At 41.1% G+C, this 19,686-nt stretch overlaps 1 protein-coding gene across 1 annotated transcript in view; it reads right to left on the bottom strand.

Annotated features, from left to right (window-relative positions):
• The window catches only part of bcar1 (BCAR1 scaffold protein, Cas family member), a 51,666-nt gene that overhangs the window by 7,048 nt on the left and 24,932 nt on the right, over positions 1–19,686 (bottom strand). The window contains 1 exon segment of the mRNA XM_063910067.1: positions 1,146–1,295. Within this exon segment, the coding sequence (XP_063766137.1) occupies positions 1,146–1,295 (150 nt within the window).

Genomic DNA, 19,686 nt, shown 5'->3' with positions numbered 1-19,686 from the left:
GTGATGACTTGTTATGGTCAGAGTCATCTCCCACACAGAAGGCATTTTGATGAAGAGCCCGGTGTTGCGGTGCGTTCATTCTTCAGAAAAAGCCCAGCAGCTACATCTGTTATTACAGCCACACATCTTCCTCCTGCTCTTTCTCCTCTTTCCTTCATCTTTCCCATCATTCATTGTCATTTTTTCCTTCCTGTGCTACTCCTCCCACTTGCTCCTCCCTCCTCCTCCCTCCTTCTACACCTCCTCCTGCTACTCCAGCTTTGATTTTGCTGTGGCTGTATGCAAGTGACCTTTCTCTTTTGACGTATCAGCAACATGACTTTCTGCTACGTACATTTTCTGTGTGTGTGTGTGTGTGTGTGGGTGCCTGCATGCTTATTAAGCAAGAAACAGTATGTGTGAAATTACTGAGAAATAAACTGACCTATGCGTGTGGAATCAAATGTAAAGGCCCTACAGGTGAACACACACACACACACACACACACACACACACACACACACACACACACACACACACACACACACACACACACACACACACACACACACACACACACACACACACACACACACACACACACACATAGCCTGCCTGTTGGTTATGAATGAGGGTTTTAATATTACATTGAATTTTGAAGTGTGGAAACTAAGCCATAAAATAGCAAAATGAAACTTTTTAGGATTTGACTTACACTTGGCTAAAACAGAGTATACAATGGTTGCGTCTTTAATTTAACTTTAATTTTATTTATTGAACATGACAATATGTGTATGGATTGTGCACTCTTATTACTACACTTAATCCCTCTAACAAATTTAATCTTTAACTGGACTGATAATGGTGATAATGGGATGCACTTTGTTTCTTTTCACAGCATGCTGACTTCTGAAGTTACGCATTAGCGCATCATTCTTTCTGCAGGGTTAAAAATGTTGTTAAAATTGTCTGTAAAATCGCACACTGTTTAAACAATTTATTCTGAGAGCTCCAGTGTGCAGCTTTCCTTTGTACCCTGTCAAATATAACAACACATTGTTCCCATAGGAAAATCAACGTTAATCATATATTTATGTAAACCAATCACGTGAGGTCTTTATATCACACTGATGGAAATATACTGAGTCATACACACACAGACTGACCTGTGTGTTGTACTGCTGGCGTGTGGGTGGCACGTCGTAAATGTCCTGCTGGCTGGGGGGCTGATGTCTGGGTGGGACGTCATACTCGTCCTGGTCTGCTTTCACTGTGTCGTACACATACACCTGTCCCACCCGGGTAGGAACCACCACCTGGACACAGAAACAGAGCAGAGAGGCAGGTGAAACTAACGAACAGCATAAAGATATAGTTCACATTTATACTAGAAAAATCTTTTAGCGCTATTTATTATTCATATAACCAGAAATACAAATTAAATAATCCTTAAACAGAAGGAGAGAGTACATTCCTTAAATAACCCCATGACATTTAAGCAAATGTGGTTAGGAAAAGACATCGGACAATATGAATGTAGAATATGTTTATGAGGGTCACAATGCACCACCAAGTCACTTTTCAATTTACAAAACTAAAAGGCTTCTTCACCTTTGATCGAGAATGTACTGTGGCTTCCTCACAGTGAATGACCGGACACTGAAGGTTGTCTGTTCTCATTAAAAACGTGCTGCTCTCACACAGGCAATAAAAACAGAGCAGGGGAACTGTCATAGTCGTCGTGGGAACCAGGCTGACCTATTGTGTGCCTGTTTAAACTGAGTATTATATGCAGTAAGTGTAGAGTCAACCAGCCAGCCTGGGAAACCACAACAGCTGTGCTATACAACACATATACAGCCACACATAAAGGCATACACACACACAAGCAGCCACACACGGACACTCTCATTTCTACAACATTTCCATGTCCTGGTTTATATGACCATCACCAATTGCTGTGTGACGGTGCCTAATCACCTGCTAAAGGAATATTGTTTCTTTCTAGCATGCTATTCAGTGGAAATAATTCAACATTCCCTGCATAATAAACATTTTTAGTTTACAAGCTAACTAATTTACTAGTTTCAGTTTACTATCAGGAAAATTTATGGAAAATAACTTTGTTTTGAGAATTCTGTGTGTATCTAAACATTTTTTACTTATAGCAAAATGGTAATGCAGACACAATTCAGTACATCCAAACTGCTTTAATGCTAACTGCTCCTTTGTTAACTGCAAGTTTTTTACATTTTTATTTCAGCACCTAATTCTTATTGATATGTATACAACATATAATATAAACAGGGGTGCACATAACTGGTACGCAGGTACGCATGCGCGACAAAAATCAGGAATGCGTAATGCCACCTGTGTTACTACACGCCTTTGCGTACTTGACCGATGTTGCTTGTCAACTACTGTCAGAGATGTCCAAAAAACAACAGACATTAAGCAGCTTCTTTGGCGTTTTGCCACCTACAAAGAAACGCCAACTGGAGCCAGAGCCGAAGAAAATAAGACTTTTTTCGGAAAAGTGGCTCCAAGATGTGCAGTGGCTTGAAGCTAACGATGAACGTACTGAAATGTGGTGCAAGATTTGCCGCTCACATCCACATCTAGCAGACAAAACAGGTGTGTTTTATAAAGGCTCACAGAATTTCAACCATCCTTTATTTGACAAACATCAAAAGAGCAAGGAGCACATGAATGTGACCCAAGCCATTGCTAATAAACAAGCTAGCTCGAGACGAAATGTCCAGTCGCCCACTTGCCAGATGGCGAGACAAGCTGAATGAAGAACAGCGGCAAGCTCTGTTTAATATTTTTCTCCTCGCCTTCCATAAAGCTAAACACGCAGGTCCCATGTCTTCCTATTCTGAGGATGTTCCTTTACTGAAGCGGCTAGGAGTAAATGTCGGAGGTGCATATCATTCACGTGAAGGGGGCACACGATCATGCAGAGCATTGCTCACACCATCAGCGGGGAGTTACGAGCCAAGTTGCAGTCTGCTGATTTTTGGGGGCTGCTTTTTGATGGATCTGAGGACATCACAAAAACTGAGCAGGAAATCGTTTACATTGTGTCTGTGTCCAGCAACGGAGAGTTTACCTCGGACTTTATTGGACTGATGGAACTGGGTGCTGACCGAACCGCGCAGGCCATAACAGAGGGACTTGTGAGACTTTCCAGGACACAGGCTTGGATGACTGGACAACAAAGTTGGTCGCTGTGTGCCCAGACAGGGCTGCTGTCAACGTCGGTGTGTACAACGGCGTTGTGCCAAAACTCCGGCAACTTGCTGCGGTTGGAGACTCCCTTGTGCACATTCTGTGCACCGCGCACACACTGGAGAATTGTGCAAAATCAGCTGATCGCAACGTTCCTTACTGTGAGACATTTAATCGCTCTGTGGTCAAGCTGCTGCAGTTTTATTTACAAAAAGGTGGAGCAAAAAAAACTGCTGCACTGAAGAAGCTGTGTGAAGAAAATGGGATCTCCTTTGTGAAACTGGGTAAGTTTCATAATATCAGATGGTCTGCATGGAGGCATGAAACACTGTTAAAAATATCAAGACTATTGCCAGCCATTAAAATGCAGCTGGCTACGAGTGATAACAGTGACTTGCAGCAAATCTGCACAGAGCGTTTTCAGTGCTTTCTGTCAAACATGTTTGACATTGGCAACATTTTGAAGACCACATCCATTAGGTTTCAGAAGGAAAAGCTGACCATTGGAGAATGTAAGGATGAACTCATGGTGGCCATTGGATAGTTCACACTTCTGCTTGATGGTGAAGGCCACAGGGCACACACTGTTTCTAATGCTGATGCTGACAGAGACAAGACAAACTTACTTAGGGGGTTAATAGAAGAGTTTGAAATCAGATATGACTCCCTCAAGTCATGTGATCATTTCTTAGTATTTGATCCTTCAACATGGCCTCGGGAAATGCAAGACCTCCACAGTTTTGGAAACACAACAGTTTGCAGCATTCTCAAGAAATATGAGGCCACCTTGCAACTTGACAAAGACACCACTGTGACAGAATGGATGTGCTTAAAGCAGGCAGGAAAACACCTGGGAGCCTCTTCTGTGTATGACTTGGTCCAAATAGTAAATACAAGTAACCCAGATGCTTACTCCAACATCAACAAGGTGGTTAAGCTGTCTCTTACACTGCCTTTAAGCAGTGCAGCTTGTGAGAGGGGATTCTCACATCTTAACATAATAAAAACCAAGTACAGATCTCGTCTGTCACATGCTCGTCTCTCAGCCCTGATGCACATTCACCTGTCAAAGCAGACCACAGAGACATTTGACCCAAAGCAAGCTGTTGACCTGTGGATGGAGACAGCTAATCGGAGGCTCAACCAAGGACAGGGAGGTGCATCTGCAGCATCATCATTATCTACCATGCAGGAAGCTGAAGCAGAGGACAGTGGGGGCGACACTGAGGAGGACAGTGAGGAAGACTGCACTTATTAGGACCACACTACATAAGAAACCTAGAGCTTTTAATCTGGTAGGGTATAAGTGGACAAAAACAAACCGTTTAACTGAGAGGAAGAACAAAAACAGCAAGTAACACTTTCTATAGTAGATGGAAAGTGTAATTGAGAGCTGTTCTTTACGCTCGTCTTCATGATGAGCTAACTGTAGCTATATGCTAACTCCTTTCATCTCTGCAGCAGGCCAGAGAGAAAAAACTGATACAGTTATACAAGAGCTAATATGTAGCCACACTCAAAAAACACCCAACCCCCCCCCCCCTAAAAAAGTACATTTTATCAAATGAGCTATATAAAAATGAGCTATATAAAAATGAGTAGAACAACACAATATTCTATAATAGAGTGTGTATCTTTAGATTTAATGATTATGTTATGTTAATTTCTGAACAGACTTATTGTGTCGTATCAGTGTGTAGAATCATTGTTTAATTACCAGCCACCAGCTTTGATTAATGGAAGCTCTCTGATAATATTTGCCTGGCTCCCCAGCTGTTGAGGGACGCTGTGTGTGAGACAGACAGAGACAAATGATAAAACCATCCATTTGACAACCTGCCTGCACTAATCTGCCTTCATCTCACCCACCACTATTCTCTCTCCCACACCGAGGGATTTAGGTCAATGTTTATTTTTCTAGGGTAATAATTTCATCATGGGTTGTAATAAGAACATATCTGTCCTCTGTCTGATGCTCAGTCTGCGTCACACGCATGTAAACACACTTTACCTCATTGTCACAAAGCTTTCAACAGTATTGACGACATTTGGCTAAGTGCCAGATGTGTCCTCTGCACTGACACACACACACACACACGTCATTCCCAGCGCTGTGTCAGATTGATGACCCAAGTTATTGATAACCTGTCTGTGTGTACCCTAGAGGATGGACACACACTTATACACTAAAGCTAAGTGATCAGTGTTTCCATGTGTGTGTGTGTGTGTGTGTGTGTGTGTGTGTGTGTGTGTGTGTGTGTGTGTGTGTGTGTGTGTGTGTGTGTGTGTGTGTGTGAGGTTTAGTAATAGTATGACCAGCTGAGACGTTTAATCCCTTTAGGAGATCAGAGCTATGGATCAATGGTCACCACTAGAGACAACCTGTCTGTGTCATGACTGTTAGTTAATGGAATCATTTAATATTAGCGTAACTGCCTATGTGCAATGTGCTGTATTATAAAATACATTCTTGGCTTAACTAAATAAAAGATATAATATCCATCTTCAAAACAGAGAAAATAAGGAATTTTAGGTTTTATTGTGAGATCAAATTTGATCTTATGTAACAGAAATTGCGCGACAAGCGGCAATCCTGGTTCCTCTGGTCAACACAACAATAAACAAAAAGATCTACATGAGATTTTTCTTTTAATATTTCATAAAGGTATGCTGATGTCAAAAGAAGCAATGGTTCATTTTATTGCGTTAATTGAGGAGTCTGTTATGATTTATAGCAAGTAATGTAGCTATTAGCTACCTGAGTTAATTGAGGCCATTGTTTCTTCCAATGAGGGCACAGCTGCATTACTTGTGTCAAAACTGTATGTCAGTGTACTCGTGGAAGTATCCAAATGGAAAAACAGTACACTTAAGCCCACAGTTTTTTCAGGAAACCTTCCTCTTATAGATGTTTTTTTGTTGCAACTTGAACAGTACTATGCTGATCCTTGCTATGCTCTCAGCCTTTTTTAGGGTGTTCCCTCTCAGAGTCTTTCAGTGTGAACCTACATGTATTATACGTGTTGGTACTGACAGAGCCAGCTCATGTCCCTGAACATCCTCTTCTTCCCCACAGAACTCTGGTCTGGGCACGGCTGCATACTTTCATATTTTCTGACCTAAATATCAAAGAAGATTCTCTGTGTCGTGTTCTCGGAATAAATCAGTGGCCTCATAAAAGCTGAAGCTTCTTGACCTACCAACAGTAACATGCCTCACAGTCACACGTTTATTTATGAGGATCCAGTGAAGGAGAATTCCTCTACAAGCAAATATGCACACACACACACGCACACACACACACACACACACACACACACACACACACACACACACACACGAAGACAGAGGGCCATGTGTGGCACAAGCTGGGATGTTCACTCTTTTGTTCCATTTATATGATTACGTCAAGCTGAAGTCTTTGTTCAACAGATGACCTTTGCTCCGAGCTATGTCCCTCCTCCTTCCCAGCAGCACCCTCCACCCTCTCCCTGGCTTCCTCTCCTTCTCTCTCTTTCTGTCCCTGCTTCATGCCGATGAGAAATCAGGGTGTGGGCTTCAGGCTGCACACTAAAAGCAGGGTGAAATCTCCTCCATGGTATCTGTGGTAAAAACAGCACATTCTCTAAGGGAGCCCAGTCCTGCAGTTTCAAAATGACCACTGACCACATGGAGAGAAACATACTTTCAATACATGTAGCTGCAGCTGAGAACAAATCTGTACAGCACAGATGTGAAGTTAAAAGAGAAATGTGGTTAAAATAGAGTGAGGCCTCATTACAGGAGAGGATTGGGAGGTTAGACTGAGGACATGCTTCAGATCCTGATACAGAATGAGCTCTGAGAACTCATAGTTGAATACTTGACTTTGATTGGTCAATTAGAAGATTTAGGGACCTGCTCTTTTTCGATTGTGGAATACTGCTAAGGACACTCTGATTCGGGGCTATGTGTAGTCATATCAATCGGCAGAAAGAAGTCCGGTCAATTAAATATCAGCTGTGACAAACAAATGAGTTTTCCTCCATCAGAAAACAAGATGGAATACTTTTTTGACACTTATTTTTATACTTTCGGATTTATCAAATTATTAACTTATTTATTAAGTATATGTTTAATAAGCAGGATAATATTGCTGCATATTATCCCTTACAGTACTTGCACACTTCCAGTATTTCCTCAGTGGGCACTGTGTTTTTTCCATTTATATAGAAATATAGTTTTTCTATTTTATAATTTTCTTCAATTATAAACAGGAAAAAAAGATTTCTACATATCGAAAAATAAATATATATGAGATGCTGTTTATAGCCTACCTATCCAATTTAAATTAATTCATAATTTTTCATCATATTGCATTGCATACATAGCCTATGCATAACAATGTATAACGTCTGCCTGTGTGTACCTACAGTGTGTGTAGGCGAACATACTGTTTGCATTCATTAACATATATACAGTCATGCATGTACAATGTGGTTATATGCACATATCTGCTGTTTCATGCACGAACAAGCATTACAACTCTTATTCACATTTAATCTGCCGTGTCTTGCTCCAGTTTCATGCTACAGTGAAACTATCTTAGACCTGTGCATTGTTTATTAAATAGAACTTTTTCATTTTCCTCTTTTCTGATCTGCTCTGTTTCACAAAGCAACACTAAGACAGATACACGGCAGCATATTAAATGTTAAAGAGATGGCTTACTGAAATAGTAAAAAGACAACATTTCTCTGTTCTCTCTTGTAGTACCTAGTCATGCAGATAGTTTAGTTTGATCGCATAGTTATTATTGTATAACCCTGTTACGTAATCCATGTTTCTCTTGGGACTGACTTTGTTCCAATAAAAACTGAGAAATATGCTGCTGCTTATTCTTTAATGCTATTCTCTATGCTTTGAGCAGAACATCATCATTTTAATTCCCCTTCATTGGATAGATTAAACATTAAAAATAAAACCTAATCTACCAGGTTGCAGGTAGGTTTGTAAAAAAACGGCTGAGTAAACAAACGTAGAAATATAATTTGTTTATTGCTAAGAGCCAGGAGCAAGATGAAGAAAAAAAACAGAAGGGGAAAAAGAATGAATGAGAGTTGGAGCCACAGCCTGAGAATACCATGCTAGCTATGTGGAGCATGTAGCGCACCACACACACACACACACACACACACACGGTCTTAACAGATTAGTGCGGGGGACATGTCTCCAAGAGAAAACAGACACGCTCTACCCCCCACTGTATTGGATTCTAACACCACATGGCATGCCTGGTGTGTGTGTGTGTGTGTGTGTGTGTGTGTGTGTGTCTGTGGTGTGCATGCTCAGACCGACTGTCTGGCACAACCCAGATGGACAGACTCACCTCGGATGGTGATGGAAGTCGTTTTGAATTATTAGGATGTCTAATGTAATGCATGTTATTGCTGTACAATGCATGACGTAGTACGGACTACTGAGGTGGTGTTGTGCTAGTCATAGTGTTGCTTTGTGTTGTTTATTGGTTGTGATAGTGATGTAACACTCCTACAGATTTCCTCTCTTCAGGGACATACTCAGCAAAGACTAAAAAGGTAGTTGAAGTTTTTCGCTGTAGGTATCTTATACAGTGGGGCAAAAAAGTATTTAGTCAGCCACCAATTGTGCGAGTTCTCCCATTTAAAAAGATGAGAGATGCCTGTAATTTTCATCATAGGTATACCTCAACTATGAGAGACAGAATGAGAAAAAAAATCCAGGAAATCACATTGTAGGATTTTTAATGAATTAATTGGTAAATTCCTCGGTAAAATAAGTATTTGGTCACCTACAAACAAGCAAGATTTCTGGCTCTCACAGACCTGTAACTTCTTCTTTAAGAGGCTCCTCTGTCCTCCACTCGTTACCTGTATTAATGGCACCTTTTTGAACTCGTTATCAGTATAAAAGACACCTGTCCACAACCTCAAACAGTCATACTCCGAACTCCACTATGGCCAAGACCAAAGAGCTGTCAAAGGAGACCAGAGACAAAATTGTAGACCTGCACCAGGCTGGGAAAACTGAATCTGCAATAGGTCAGCAGCTTGGTGTGAAGAAATCAACTGTGGGAGCAATTATTAGAAAATGGAAGACATACAAGACCACTGCTAATCTCCCTCGATCTGGGGCTCCACGCAAGATCTCACCCCGTGGGGTCAAAATGATCACAAGAACGGTGAGCAAGAATCCCAGAACCACACGGGGGGACCTAGTGAATGACCTGCAGAGAGCTGGGACCAAAGTAACAGAGGCTACCATCAGTAACACACTACGCCGCCAGGGACTTAAATCCTGCAGTTCCAGACGTGTCCCCCTGCTTAAGCCAGTACATGCCTGTCCCGTCTGAAGTTTGCTAGAGGGCATTTGGATGATCCAGAAGAGGATTGGGAGAATGTCATATGGTCAGATGAAACCAAAATAGAACTTTTTGGTAAAAACTCAACTCGTCGTGTTTGGAGGAGAAAGAATGCAGACTTGCATCCAAAGAACACCATACCTACTGTGAAGCATGGGGGTGGAAACATCATGCTTTGGGGCTGTTTTTCTGCAAAGGGACCAGGACGACTGATCCGTGTAAAGGAAAGAATGAATGGGGCCATGTATCGTGAGATTTTGAGTGAAAACCTCCTTCCATCAGCAAGGGCACTGAAGATGAAGCATGGCTGGGTCTTTCAGCATGACAATGATCCCAAACACACCGCCAGGTCAACGAAGGAGTGGCTTCGTAAGAAGCATTGCAAGGTCCTGGAGTGGCCTAGCCAGTCTCCAGATCTCAACCCCATAGAAAATCTTTGGAGGGAGTTGAAAGTCTGTGTTGCCCAGCGACAGCCTCAAAACATCACTGCTTTAGAGGAGATCTGCATGGAGGAATGGGTCAAAATACCAGCAACAGTGTGTGAAAACCTTGTGAAGACTTACAGAAAACCTTTGACCTCTGTCATTGCCAACAAAGGGTATATAACAAAGTATTGAGATGAACTTTTGTTATTGACCAAATACTTATTTTCCACAATAATTTGAAAATAAATTCTTTAAAAATCAGACAATGTGATTTCCTGGATTTTTTTTCTCATTCTGTCTCTCATAGTTGAGGTATACCTATGATAAAAATTACAGGCCTCTCTCATCTTTTTAAATGGGAGAACTTGCACAATTGGTGGCTGACTAAATACTTTTTTGCCCCACTGTATATACAGTGGTATGCAAAAGTTTGGGCACCCCTTAGGAAAACCACTGCATCAGTTTGTCACTTGCTGAGCTTTTGAAGCAGCAACTTCATTTTAACATATGTTATACCTTATGGTAACAGAAACATCTCAGTAGTGAAATAACTTTTATTGGTCAAACAGAAACATGTTTATGTGCATTCAAACAAAAATAGGCATGTGCATAAATTTGGGCACCCCTAAGAAATAATTCCATTAATATTTAGTATTGCCTCCTTTTGCTGCAATAACGGCCTGTAGACGCCTCCTGTAGCCACAGACAAGTCCCTTAAGCCTGGCAGGTGGTATTTTGGCCCATTCTTCCACACAAAACGTCTCCAGTTCAGTCAGGTTTCTTGGCCTCCGTGCATGGACAGCCTTCTTCAAATAAATCCATACATTTTCAATGATGTTAAGGTCTGGGGACTGGGATGGCCATTCCAGAACATTGTACCTGTGCTTCTGCATGAATTCCTTGGTGGATTTTGATCGGTGCTTAGGATCATTGTCCTGCTGAAAAATCCAACCCCGGCGTAGCTTCAACTTTGTGACTGACTCTAGAACATTCTTGTCAAGAATCTCCTGGTACTGTAAGGAATTCATGTGGCCCTCAACTTTAACAAGTTTTCCAGTACCTGTGCTAGCCACACAGCCCCATAACATGATAGATCCTCCACCAAATTTTACAGTGGGCAACAAGTTCTTTTCATTGAATGCAGTGTGTTTTTTTCGCCATGCATACCTGTTCATGTTATGACCAAATAACTCAATCTTGGTCTCATCTGACCACAGTATTTTGTTCCAAAATGCTTCTGGCTTGTCCAGATGTGCTTTTGCATACCTCATGCGACTCTTCTTGTGATTAACACTCAGGAAAGGCTTTTTGCACATCACCCTTCCAATGAGCTCTTCCTGGTGCAAAGTACGCTGGATTGTGGAACGGTGAACAACTACACCATCAGCAGCCAGATGTTGTTGTAGTTCTCTGGAGGTGGTCTGTGGCTTCTCTGTGACCATTTTCACCATCCTTCGCCTGTGCCTTTCCCCTATTTTTGTCGGCCTACCACATCTTTCCTTCACACGGACTGTTCCTGTGGCCTTCCATTTCACAACTACGTTTCTGACTGTGGAGACAGACAGTTTAAACCTGTCAGATAATTTTTTGTACCCTTCTCCTAATTTATAATGTTGGATTATCTTAGCTTTCAGGTCAGTGGAGAGTTGTTTTGAGGTCCCCATCTTGCCACTCCCTAAGAAAGAACCTAGGCCAGGCACAGCCAGCTATTACCTATGTTAAATAGCCTTTTTCATGATTGGTTCCACCTGTCTTTGTAATTGAAGGTCTAATGAGCTAATCAAAGCAATTTTGTGCAGCAACCTGTCAGCTATAAATCCGTACAGGTGTTGAAATGAATGCTATTTATAAGGGTGCCCAAACTTTTGCACATCCCATTTTTTGCATTTTATTTTATTATAATAAAACTATGTAATGCTACCCTAAGAATTTTGGTCTGGAAAACACTAAAACGTCTACATCTTTGTAGGAAAACAAATGTTGTTGCTGTGATCTTCTATTATAAAGGAAAAGCAAATTGTCATGAAATCTCAGAGGGGTGCCCAAACTTTTGCATACCACTGTAAGTTTGCCACAGATCTCATTTTCTTTAGTATTCCAAAAAGCAATGGTAAAATCCCATTGCTTTTTGTCGAGGGAGCCCTTATGATGCCAATTTATGGGTTGGACTACAAAAATACATCATCACTGCACCAATCTATATATGAGTAAAACCCACTTCACTTCCTGGCGAAATTACAGTCCCGCCCACTTTTGGGGGAAAACATTCGCTGTCATTTGACTGGCGGTCAATACAGATTCTGAAGTTTACGGCAATCACATCAAAAAATTCAGATAACCGCACTTTTTTTAATCTACAAGAAGCCCAATTATGATGGTCAGACAGGCAAACTATTAAAAAATGTTGATGAAATCAATGATCTGCGTCAATTTATAGTTTAATTTAAATCAATAGGGAAATGATGTCCGGTCAGTCTACTGGAGGATGAGTATCAGGCAGCAGGCTTACACTGAAACTGAGATTTCTGAATTACATCCTTTCTTTTACTCTCTTTTTTTCTGTAGAGGAAGAGAAGAAACGGTATGTCTAGATGTATTTGTTATTTGAGATGCAATATATGACTCAACAGCTTTAAGACATGAAGGAACTATTATTTTCCACTGCGCTCTAATGCATTGGGTACGGTCGAATTGTCAAAAATCAGCTCCTATCGTCTATTCCTTGACCTCTGTGTGAAACGTCACGGGGTTAAGGAATAGTGGACAGTAGAATTCAAAAGTACTTAGGAAAAGAGACTTCGGTGCTTTGAGAATCCGACTGCACTTTCGCTATCCCACGTATTTATGATGCGCCAGACGTTATTAATGTGCGTCTGCTGTGGGGAACTACAGTCTCTATAAAGCGGACTACTGAGAGCACATCTACTCTGCACCGTGCTCTCTGATGGTGTCGTTTTATGCTTTATGAACGAGGACAACAGAGACATATTCTTCAGGACCAAGGTCGGAATTGAAATAAAAAAGGAAAGTGAAACGCTTGTCACCCTCACCCTCCGGTCCACACGTTAACCCACATGAATCCCAATACGTACAATTACATGAAATATTTTAAAATAAATACAAAATGTATTTATAATAAACTAGTTATGCCTTAACATATCACTTTGTATATCACAATTCAAACATGTTTTAAAAGTTTAAGAAACCCCACACAGATCAGTAAACACTGAAATGTGGACTTTATTTGATCATTTCAGAATAAAAGCAATGTTCATATTTCTCCTTTAGATGAATACAGTGCTGAACGTTCAAAACAAAGCACTAAAGCAAGTTACAGCATACGTTTTAAGATGCTTAATAAGAACCGTAACTTTCATGAAACGCATTTCTCCGTCACAATCGGTTGTTTCCCTGAACGGCCGAATGTTGTGCCAAGGTAAATGTTGCTGCAAGGCATTGTGGGACAGCATTTTCTCCTTTCCTTTTGTAAAGGAAGGTCCAGTGTTTCCTAAATGGGGTTATAAAGGACATTTCAGAGCTCCTTTCCTATCATCTAGAGAATTCGAACAGCTCTTATCATGGCTGCCATCGACTTCTTGGTCATTTCACTAGGTTAGGAACCTTCCTAAGATATACTGACAATTCAACCGTACCCATTATTTGCCCCCGAGTGGGTGGAGCCATCATTTCGCTAGGAAGAGCCTCATATTTCCCTATTGATTTAAATGCAACTATAAATTGACACAGATCATCAAGCTCTAATGACATTTTTTTATAGTTTGCCTGACCATCATAATTGGACTTTTTGTAGATTAAAAATGGCACGGTTATCATGATTTTTTGATGTGATTGCCGACAACTTCATAATCTGTATTGACCGCCATACAAATGAAAGCAAATGTTTTCCCCTCAAAAGTGGGCGGGACCGTAATTTCGCCAGGAAGTGACATATCTATTGAAGATCTAGCTTTAAGGGGTATCAACTCTAACTGGCTGAGACACACTGCAGGCAGAACCTTAACCAAAGCAGTTTAAAAACATAAATAGTAAATGCTTTCTTAAACTGGCTGAACAGTGCCTGATAAACTGGTTTACATTTGGACTATTTCTGGTGAGTACAAAGCAGAACTATGCTTTAATGTTAACAGAGAAGGTTTCAGATATCCACAGCATGATGACTGACAGGCAGCACACGGGCTGTCAGAGTAACAACACATGGACAATGAGCATAACCCAAACTATTCCTGCTTCAATCAGTGTGTGTGTGTGTGTGTGTGTGTGTGTGTGTGTGTGTGTGTGTGTGTGTGTGTTTGTGATATGTCTACAGATATGAGTGGGAGTGTGCCAGACAGCTGTGTTGACTTCATTAGTCTCCAGTTAATCTCTCAGCATGTGGTGCAGAATTTGGGCTCACACACTGACAGTTAATACAAATATACACTCCCCCCCCCATACACACACACACACACAGGCTCATTAAACAAATGTCTCTTTGTCTCGTCTTAAAATATTCATAATTTTATATCCGACATGAGCTTAATCTGTGAAAGTGATGGATTTTAGTCATGCAACTCTTCACATTACTCTAGCAGCAAAATAAATAGGAAGTACACCCATTTTCAAAACATACATAAAGAGTATATGTAACTTACATGATTTATATTCTCCTATTTTTGTTTCTTGTTATCCAAGTGTGAACTCTAATTTGTACTGTCCTGTGTTTCACTCTTATTCTGTTGCTGCTATAACACCTGAATGTTCCTACAGGGTTTAATAAAGGTTTGTCTTGTCTTTTTTTATGATGTGAAACAGTCCAACATAAACATTTCTGTGGAAGAATCTTTGTATATTTCAGTACATAGGGACTTTTTTGTTTCAAAACTAAAACCACTACAAGAGAATAAAGCTCATGGTGTAAATAATAAAGACTCAAAATCAGTCCCTCACTCATTGTCTATGGAGCAGCCTGAGATCCAATCCATGTGTGAGACTTACATAAACAGCAGGGGAAGGGAAATGGGCCACTCTAATATTTAAGTGAGGGATCGGGATGAGCATCACTTGAGCGTTCATGATGTTCAAGTTAAAAACCAGTGTGTCCACCAATCTGTCAGTGTGCAGGCTGTGGGAAAACAGAAACCACTTTTCTTCCTCATTATCACAGCAGTTATAACTCACATGCTGGACACTCAATCGACATCCTGGCCAGATTCTACAGTTCTCCTGTGAACTTCTCATCTGTAATAAATATAATATTTAAGGGACATTTTGATTTTAATATCACACTGACAGCGATAACTGGACTACAGCTGCTGCTCCACACACCAGCTGTGCACACACACCCAGGATCAACTCTACACTACTTTAAATTATTATTTTCAAAACCCCACTCACTGGAAGATTTATTGCAGCAGTGTGTTTGTGTGCAGATAATAAGAGGGCTCCTCAAAATAACCGTGCACCGGCATCCCCCTGACTTTTCAGGTCCTCTACTCAAACAATTTTTCATCACACATTGATGGTCTTCAGCTGTCCCTGTGTGTGTGTGTGTGTGTGTGTGTGTGTGTGTGTGTGTGTGTGTGTGTGTGTGTCAGAGTGTTAAGCTAGTAGTCTCTGCGACACGTGGCTGCTGACACACCCTAACTAACATCAATGCCTTTGATGACAGCTGTGTCAGCTGACACTACAGCTTGAGCTCCTGACACACACACACACACACACACACACACACACACACACACACACACACACACACACACAATATCTTAACTTTAAAGAGCATTTATTAGCTTTTTCATTATCGTTAATATCTGACAGCTAAGCATTCTCAATATGCTGATGGCGCCACTTTTATATCATGCAAACTAATGTGTGATACATGTGCATCAAAAACTAATTTAGTCCAGACACCCTCCGGCCTTTAGGGAAATCAGATCCCACCCTCACAAGAAATCTACATTAAAGAGAACATATTATGCTCATTTTCAGGTTCATATTTGTATTTAGTGTCTCTCCATGCTTTAAAGTTCAGAAAGCTCTTTATTTTTCTCATACTGCCTGTGCTGCAGCAACTCTTTTCACCCTCTGTCTGAAACCAGAGCCTAGTCTGCCCTGATTGGTTAGGGCAGCTCTGTTGTGATTGGTCAACCGCTTAGGGATGTACCGCCCCTTAGCCTATAATGTGTCGAAGCGTAAGTGCTACATAGTGATGTCATAATGTTACTGAAGTAAACGAAGGAGTCCAATGGAGGTGTTTCAGTCAGGGGGGAGTGTTGGAGAGCAACTCTGGAGGGAACATGGGGAGTGAGGCCTTTGCAGACATGCACAGAAACCTATAAAACACACTACAGGGAAAAGTAAACACCCAAAACGCAAATAGGGCCTCTTTAACTCTCATATTTTGTATCATTTGCTGGCTTGTTTCCACAGCTGGGGAGTCCCCGCACATTCTCCTTGTTAGCACCTCTGTTGGAGAGTGTAGGCTGCAGACAGACACGTGTCTCTCATATTTGTGCGTCTGGAAACACAAAGACAAACTGGCCCGACACATACAAAGGAACATTTGGTGTGTAAAGCCGTGCTGGAGACTTCCACAGCAGCTGAGCCTCTGCAGCTGGAGCTCCCTCGGCCTGTCTGCTCACTTCCTCCTCCATTCTGCCTCCACGTTTGAAACAAACACTGCCATTTTCATCACTCTTACATTACTGCCCATCTGTGTGAGTGTGTGGGTGAAAGAGAGAGAGTGTGTGTGTAGTTTTCCCTCAGCAGGAACTCCTTATCTCATAATAACTAACTGGCAAGGGGGAAGTGTGTGTCTGTGTGTGTGTGTGTGTGTGTGTGTGTGTGTGTGTGTGTGTGTGTGTGTGTGTGTGTGTGTGTGTGTGTGTGTGTGTGTGTGTGTGTGTGTGTGTGTGTGTGTGTGTGTGTGTGTGTGTAGCACTAGGGAAGGGGAGGTAAGTGAGCATAAGAGCAAGTCATTACAATGAAGGGCATTGGCAAGGTAAATACATAAAGCATGCACGCACAGCACTTACACAACTGTGACTAAAATGTTAGCTCAGTCCTTTCTCAGCCCTTACTTCGAGTCCTTGACCTTGATGGAAAACATCCCAGTGAAGAAATATTTAAAGAACAATTCATAAATCATTCATATTGTCACCCAGTGACACGGAGCAGACCTTTCAAATGTACCCACACATTCATAAATATCAGAATACTTAACTTATCCCGGGGGAAGGTGGGTTTCAAGGCAGTTATTATAAAAGCTCAAGCTCCATATTATAGGATAATAAATAACAGATTAACCAAAAAAATTGAAAAATACTATTTATAAACATAAGGAGTTTTTTTAGGCCGATATCAAGATTGATTTTTGAGGCTTTGAAAGAAATCCCATAATGACACAAGGAAGGAAAATCATTGTACGTCAATACTTTCTGACTTTCTTACCCTGTGGCTCTCAGTTCCAAGAAGTGCCAAAAGTGTTAAAGACACTGTCATCATAGTTCAATGATGATTCAGGTGGAGCTTATATTGTTCCTCTCAAAGTATTCTCTCTCTGCTTTTCCCAATCTCTGGTGAATTCCTGGAGGCATGGGAACCCAGGTAGGACTTCCCTTTTACATGTGCGGTATGATTAGCTTGGCTCTATAAGAGTTAGACCAATATGGAACAATATCCAGCCTCTACAAAAGTCTCCACAATTTATATTTGATATTGATAGTGGCTGTTATGCTCATTGTATCCTACAATAGGAACATTTTGGGGGGCAAAAATGCGGCTGAAACTAATGCTGTGTCTCACTTCGGATATGCTCCATAGTGAGTTGTCATGTTGTGTGTTGTTAACACTAAAGTTGAATTTCGACCGCAGCGTGTTATTTCAAATTGCACATTACCCAAGTGACGATCACTCACGGTAGCTAGCTAGCTAACAAATACTATCATTGTAGGTAGCAAATCATTACAGACTGCTACCCAATAAAATGACACTGGCTTATCTTTGACACTGGCATAGTGGTATGTGTATTAAATATGGAAAAAAGCAACGTGTGTAACCTTTATTTGTATATTACTGTGTTTACTGCAGCTATAATGGCTGGTCACGCAACTTCTGTTACCTAGCCCTTTTTTTTTTAGCCAAAAGGGCTATTGTAGATAGTAAAAAATGTCCTGCATTCAAAACTCACAGTTTTCTGTAGGTTATGAGTGCAACATTGGGTCATTTGGCCATACTATGCATTAGGAAGTGATCATTTAGGCATTCAAAACACCACAGGAGTATGTGAACTGAGACACAGCACAAGAGAATCAAGACGGAAGCATTGAAATAAAGGGGTTTCCTCAGGGGAGCATGATCTCAGAAGATGCCATACTTCATTAAATATCCTTCTGTGGGAGGTTTGTTGATGAAGAGTGTGTGCATAGAACAATATGGACACAAAGTAACCACTGCCACAGGCAGTTAGATAAAGAGCTGCAGGCAACAAGCTCTACCTCCACGCATCATCATCAGTAAACAACTCTTGCCATTCCATGCCACGCTATGAAAAATGAATTCATGCCGTGCACATTACACAGTCTAAATACAGTTGCTCACAACATGGCTCAGTATGCTCTGTGGAAATAAGGCAACCAGCCTCTCATTCCATATTCATCTAGGCTAAACCTTTTCTAAAAAAGGTATTTTCAACATTATCTAAAAGACCTCATATACTGTAAGTGTTACTGTCCCATGATGCAGTTGCGGGATCTGTTGGTTGTTTCCAGTTTCTGCATATGAATTTATTATGAAGCAGTTAGAGACAGACAGAGGAACACATTAGGAAGAAGAGGAGCAGCTGGAATCAACCATCAGCAATCACACACAGCATGTCACCTGCTGCAGTAAAGTGCTTACTCATCCAACCACAAGATCAGAGCTGCATTATTAACAATCTTATTATTTCACTGTTTCCTCTGAAAGCACACACACACACACACACACACACACACACACACACACACACACACACACACACACACACACACACACACACTCTCTCTATTCCAGTCCCTCAGCTTTTAGTATTCCTCTGTGTTCTCCTTCTTATCAAGGTGAATTGTTCTGCAGGGCGCTGTGATGTGGAGTTTTAAATTCTTTAAGGGAAGCGTTGCTATGGCGTTATAGCATGAGGACATTTCATCTTGTAGTTTTCCATGGTTTGTTAGGAATGATAATGAAGTTATAGTAATCTCACCAGATGTCTCCCTCCTTATGTGTTCAAGTTCAGTAATGCCAACCGCATGGATGAATACAAATGTTGAGCGTTGTGTGTGTGTGTGTGTGTGTGTGTGTGTATACACTATAGATTTTTTTGTTGATGTTGCTGATAGTTTTAGGGTTAATAGTGCTGTTTCTGAAGAAAGAAAGTTGAAAAGGAGAGACAGGAGGGATGTCGTGCAGTAAATAGTCCCAAACGGGATTCGAACCTGATTCCAAGCTACCAGCTCTAACAAATTGAGCCCGCATGTGTCTTGCTGACAATCATTTAAAGTTTTTGGGGGGTAAATACACATTTAATTAGCATTGTCTCTGATTGTTGGAATGCAATTGCAATGATTCCTTTAAATGAGGAACATATAGATTAAATAGCTGGTGCTTTTTTGTGTGAGTCAGATTTGCAATCATAAG

The sequence above is a fragment of the Eleginops maclovinus genome, chromosome 2, assembly GCF_036324505.1.
Source record: "Eleginops maclovinus isolate JMC-PN-2008 ecotype Puerto Natales chromosome 2, JC_Emac_rtc_rv5, whole genome shotgun sequence".
NCBI lineage: Eukaryota > Metazoa > Chordata > Actinopteri > Perciformes > Eleginopidae > Eleginops > Eleginops maclovinus.
This window is presented reverse-complemented; position numbering and strand designations above follow the sequence as displayed.